Raw genomic sequence first — 6,707 nt, forward strand, 5'->3', positions numbered from 1 at the left:
GTTAGTGTAGTTAGTTCTAGTCTTAGGTTAGTTACCTTTTGTTAAGTAGTTGGTAGGCTTAGCTTGTATGGACGCGCTCGTTCTTTTAAGGACGCCTGACGACTCACTCTCTTTTGTGCGTTGCTTGAAGTAGCTGGTCGTTTTCTTGTGCAACGAATATAAGAATTGTAATAAAACAGAGTGAGCAAGATTCCAGTCTAATTTATTTTCTCCCATCGTTGAAGACCTCTATCGACCGCTACATTGGTGCCGAAACCCGATTTTGGAAGGAAAAAACAAGGTACGCCAACGCCATGACCGACGACAAGACGGAGGTACAAGCCAGCGAGTTTAGGAGCGTGAAGCTACCTACTTTTTGGAAGGACGAACCCAGATTGTGGTTCATCATGCTGGAGAGAGAGTTTTCGGCATTGAATGTGAAAGCAGAAGCCGTCAAGTGCTCCGCTGTGATTCGGAATTTAGACCAAGAAACGATGAAAATCGTTTTAGATATTATTGAAGCTCCTCCTGAGAAGAGCACATATCAGAATATTAAACAGGCGCTTATTGAACGTCTGGCAAAATCAGACGAGGCTAACCTGAGGCGTCTCTTGTCTGAATTAGAGTTAGGAGACAGGAAACCGTCGGAACTGTTGAGGGAGATGACTTAACTTACTGGAGCGAGCATTGGTGAAAACGCTTTAAAAACCTTGTGGATGCAGGGACTCCCTACGAGAGTTCAAGAGGTCCTGACTATTATAGATGATGCTGCATTGGATCGTCTGGCGAAGGTCACTGATAAGACAATGGAGCGTTCAGCACTGGAAATGGCCGTCGCACAGTGGGACAAAACGGCTTTCGGCGATCAAAAATCTATAACTTCGGTTCTATTGGAAATATTTTAATGAAATTTTGGGAAATTTTTGCTTATATTATGGTACTTGAGTTGTACCAATATAAATCATATTGAACCACAGGGTGTCAAAATATTCACGTATAAAATGTAACGCGTTCAATATCCTTCACTTGTTAGACATATTTTATGTCATTTAACAAAAATTTGACTCAAAACTGTTAATAACTATAATAAAAGCGGATTTAATAATTAACAAATGACAAGACATAATAATATATTTATTTATATTTATTATGATCTATACCAAATCATTCGTGAAAATAGTTTCGACAATTATGAAAATTTATTATGGCATACTGCAAGACCGAAAGTAGCTGTTATATGCGGATTCTAAATCACTGGCGTCAGCATTTTTTTTGCTGACTCAGCAGTAATTTGACACCGTCAGCAGAAATATGATACCCCCCACCCCGACAACATCCACCCCTCTCCCCACCCCATGACCTTGAGCTGAAATTTGACGCCACCATCAGCAGAAATATGATACCCCCCTGACAATCCCCACCCCATAACCACCCCCTCAACAAAAATACCCCTATAACCACCCCCCAGCAGAAATACCCGCCCTATAACCACCCCCTCATCAGAAATACCCACCCTATGACAACCCCGCCCTATAACCACCCCCTTAGCAGAAATACCCACCCTATGACAACCCCCACCCCATAACCACCCCCTCAGCAGAAATACCCACCCTATGACAACCCCCACCCTATAACCACCAGACCTCGCAGTAATTTGACACCATCAGCAGAAATATGATACCCCAACCCCCATGACCTTGAACTATTTCTGTCTTATCGGAAGACGACACAAGTCCCCACTCACTTTTTCTACGTCTTGGAAATGAGATTTTTTGTTGGCGCAGCAAATCTGACGCTGCAACTATAGAAGGTAGAGGTTTTGCTCATGACCTTGAACGAATTTTTCTACGTCTTGGAAATGCGGTTTTTTGTTGACGCTGCAGAGTGAACAGCAATTAAACACTTTCGCCCCTCTCTCCACCCACACCCACCCCATAACCTTGAACTAAAATTTGACGCCACCGTTAGCAGAAATATGATACGTCCTGACCTTGAACTGAAATTTGACACCCTTACCCCACCCCATGACCTTGAACTGAAATTTGACACCACCGTCAGCAGAAATATAACATCCTAGCCCCACCCTCCATGACCTTGATCTGTTTGTTCTTATCGGAAGACCACTTTTTTCTACGTCTTGGAAATGATTTTTTCTACGTCTTGGAAATGAGTTTTTTTGTTGACGCAGCAAATCTGACACTGCAATTCGTGACTATAGAAGGTAGGGGGTTTACTAAAGTTTGAAGCTCACGCAAAACCAAAGTGACCATCGCCGCAAGTGCATCGTTTTGCGAGATTGTATTGTGAAAAGTGAAATATGTATTCTCAAAGTTTCAAAGAGTTTTTTCGCCAAAGGAAGCGCCCCGCAAGTTCTACTCAAGAAGAAGAGGCGAGCAAAAAAATGACATCAGGATGACATGAAGTAAGTGTTCGAAACACATTTCATATAACGCTGTCAGTATTTATTTGTTCTAATAACATACTTAAACAGTATTCATTTGTTCTAGAATCGCACCACAATTATTATGTCGAATTTTGGGCCGAAAATATCCATTGACGGATTCCTGTACAAAGCATTTGGAAATCGGCATAAATATACTTGGCGACAATTTCTACCCGCAACTCGTATTATCAGACAACCGAAACAACTGCCTGGAGCTGAGCATAGTCACGTGGTCGCTGATTGTAGCCGAAGCAGACAACGTATGCAGCTTCTTTGACAATTCAAAACATACACGCGACAATATTAATTTTAATGATATAAGTGTTGAATTTGGAGTGCTATATGGAGAAGAAGTAATTAAATTAATTAGCAATGATATATGTATGTGCATGTTGAAAAAAACATTTGAGAAAATGGTAATTTTAAATGATTGTATAATTGAAATGCATAATGCATTATATGATAAACTGTATTCGGTGGAACAAAAATTTAAAGAGTTTGTTGCATTAGTTCGGGGATACGGAAATGTAAAAGTGCTTACAGAGGTTGTGCAGCATATCAAAGAAACTGATATTTATGATCCCTATTCAATTATCGATTGCGAATTAGTAGTGTCACGTCCGGAAAATTTTGCAAATTTGTCCACCTCACGTTCCCTTATTAAGCCTTCGGGTTATAGGGGTCTCCTCATGGAGGGGCGTGAGAGGAACAAATCACTTCTACATTATTTCAATTTTCTCCTCGACTCTGTGCTTTCCCATCAAGCCTTCGGGTTGTGAGAGTCTTCTTCATGTGGGAAATGCACAGGGAAGAGTTTGAGCTTATAATTATTCTATTTTGTCTTTTCTATCCTTTCACATTTCTTAATTTTTTTCTTTAGTTATTACCCCTCCTTGAAACTATCGTCGTGCTCAACTGCGTAGTAACAGAATTCGAGATAGAAAAACTCGGTTTCGACCGAGAAGAGGTATCGTAAACAGCGTTCGCTGCGCAGTTAGCCAGTGCTTCGCATTATAGGGGTCTCCTCAGGTTAACTGCGCAAAAGCGTAAAGATCAATTTATCTTTTAGATTTTCAACCGATACTCTCCTCTTTTTCACGCGTAGACGCCAGTCGGTCCCTAATCCGATCGTATGCATGAATTGAATGCTGGAATGGAAACGCGAGATGAACTAGCGATTTGAATATTTGTTTGAAAGATAGAGTGAGGAATGAGAACCCTCGCAAGTAAGCGTTAGTAACCGTTCGAAGACTGTTTAGGGGCGAAGGGTCGAACGGGGCAATAAAAGTCTTTGTATCGAATTCCGAGAATTTGCCTGAAACCAAGACCCAACGGTAATTTTTCAAATAGCAAGAACGTTCTCGAACTAGCTACGTTACAAATATAATAATGAATATTCGACTTAATAGCTAAAGACAATATATCGAATAATTGAAGATTGCATTCAAACACCGAATGTTTTACAACGTGCGTACCAGCGCAATTCATGTTGCGAATCGAATATCTACGAATAAATGATTATGAACAAGCCAATTGTTAATCAGGGAACCTCGTGATCGCCGATCACTTATTTATATATAATAGTATAACGGATATAATTCATGTTCATAATTATTCGCATATTTGTTGTTCAGTAATTCTGATTTAAACTATTAATTGATAATCGCATCGTTTTATATCTGGTATTGGAATAATAGACGAGAACGGAACATTCCAGAAATTCTTTGGCGTAGAAACGCCGAAAAACCGTTAGACAAGGATGGAACACCAGGAGAGAGAGAAAGTATGATCTAGAGGAATTTAGCTAGCACGCGCCTTCAGCCAATAGCGACGCACGCGACGCTGTCGTCATGCGCTATGATTTGTTGGAATGTCCCCACGCAGGACATCGTCCTCGCGACGGGCCGTTCCGGCCAGAATCGCGATCGATTCTGACCACTCTTCGTCGAACAATCGAGTAAGTCATTACGGGAGCCCGTGCGTCTAGAGATAGAGTTGCCGAATTGTACTTCGTGTAATTTAGCTGCGCGACAAGTCCTAGATATTAGGCAGAGTGTCGCGAGGGTGAAATTCCGGATACGCAGCAAAGACTCAGTGACGCGCACGTTAAGCTTTCACACTATTAAATTTCTATCTTTTCTCTTTCTTTTATTCCGTTGATCGCGTAAATATCGTATTAAATTCATTCGCGTTTAATTATTCTATTTTTGAAAATCGTAATCGTCTTGTGTATCGTCTTGTAAAATTCTTATTCGCAATAAACGGCAAACGGGTGCGCGACAAGTGCTAGTGCGACACAATCCTCTCAACTCTCTTGGTGTTCCAGATTCAACAGCGATCTTTCAACGAACCAATAGCGATTTCACAACGATTTTATCGTATATCTTATACTACATTTTCACGGTAAGCCTGTCAATTACTAATTCGTCGAGCACGGCATTGTGATTCATTTTCGACAAGGCAAAACGGGCCATCTATTAAGCATACGGGCTGTGAGAGTCTCTCCATTCTAGAACTCGTTTTCACGTTCAGGTACCGAATTATAAATTATACGCTATATCAATATGCCGAATTTTGATTTCTCGCGATTTTGTGTGTGTGACGATTGTTCGTCTGCGATATTTTATCAGGAACGACCTGTAAAGCCCTTTCGGGGGGTGTGAGAGCCTCTCCATTCAAGTTGTTACCTCGCAGATACCGCTAATTTTTCCATTTTCTATTATATTTGGTCGAGTCAGTCGTCTAACACTAAAATTTCAACTAAAATCCGTTAAAATTATATTGGAAAGTCTCATTGTGAATCAAAGGAAAAATACCTTTCTGATCGAATCACGTTTATAAAATAGGTTAAGCATCTTTACCCTTGTAAACCAGTATTGTTCTAATTTGAGTTCATTTAATAGTAATTATCAGTATTACCAGAAATTAACAGTATTAAATTCAATAGTCATTTTCAGTTCTGTATTAGCTTCAATAGTTTTGAATTATATTATTTTCTTGTACACTAAACAGTATTAACATTTCTTTCAATTTCCATTCCTGATATTATTTTACATTTCAAATCCACGCACGCCAACACAACGTTTCAAGGAGGGACCCGTACGGGACCCAGAACACTGACGAACCCAACGGAACTAAATTCTATCTAAATTTCCGTCTTTTAATTTGTTCTGACCGTAGAGGACGTCAACGCGTCATAAATGGTCAGAACTGGTGGCAGCGATACCTTTCTCATCGCCCAGAAATAAGAATAATTCTAATTAAATTTTCTTAACATCAATTTTAATTAAATTTTCTTTTTACGTTGCGCGCTCGCCTCTCGCGCCGCGCAACGTAACAGTAGCTTTAGGTATTCAGGCAATAATAACAGCTGCATCAGCAGCATCTTAACAGAGAAAAAGGATTGTGTTACAAACTATGTTAGAAATTATACTTTAATAAATCATAATGTATTGCATCATTTGCAACTTCTCTCTCTACATATAAACCCAAACATCCCAGGAAAAAATTTCACTTCCTATACGATAGTAGTACGATGTGCATATGCACATTTGATCTTCGAAATAGGACAAAAAGAATTCGCACCAGATTGGAAAATACTTTTGTCTGCGCGCGTTGCTGGAATATTGTTAGCCAAAGAGTTAGCCAAAGAAGAAAGTAATGGCAACGCTGAAAAGTAACAAGAAGAAGAAGACGAAGTCGCGCAAACTTCCAGTTGCAAAACGTGGGGGATTTCTTCCAGCACTTGTACCTATTTTTGCAGGCCTTTCAGCTTTGGGCACGGTGGCTGGCGGTGCAGCAAGTATCGCCAAGACAGTCAACGATGCATCTGCAGCACGGAAAACATTGGAGGAAGTGAAACGGCACAATCGTGTTATGGAAGGACATGGACTTTATCTTGCACCATATAAACGGGGAAAAGGAATTAAAGAAAAAAAAAAGAAGCGCTTCGGCAAATTGTAACGCTTCCACAAGGCGCAATGACAAATGTACAGTTATATAACTTTGCACGAAAGTTGAACTTTCCATATTTTCGAGGTGTTTTCATGCGTACAAATTTATCCTCTAAATCGTTCTTAAACGAATGCGGTATCGTGAATTTAGATAAATCAGAAGGTCCTGGTACACACTGGGTAACTTACGTAAAGCAGGGTAATTGTGTTAAACATTTCGATTCTTTTGGAAATCTGAGACCACCGACAGAGTTAATAAACTAGTTCGGAAACCATGTAACGATTTTATACAATAACACGCAGTATCAAAAATTGAATACGAGTGTATGCGG

General features: G+C 40.0%; 1 protein-coding gene across 1 annotated transcript; it reads left to right on the forward strand.

The window, feature by feature from the left end:
- Positions 1-293: 293 nt before the first annotated feature.
- LOC114881795 lies at positions 294-650 on the forward strand. The gene has a single exon (XM_029198662.1). It carries the CDS (start codon positions 294-296, stop codon positions 648-650), a length of 357 nt encoding a protein of 118 aa, XP_029054495.1.
- The last annotated feature ends 6,057 nt before the right edge of the window (positions 651-6,707 follow it).

The sequence above is a fragment of the Osmia bicornis genome, chromosome 11 (assembly GCF_907164935.1).
Source record: "Osmia bicornis bicornis chromosome 11, iOsmBic2.1, whole genome shotgun sequence".
Classification (NCBI taxonomy): Eukaryota; Metazoa; Arthropoda; class Insecta; order Hymenoptera; family Megachilidae; genus Osmia; species Osmia bicornis.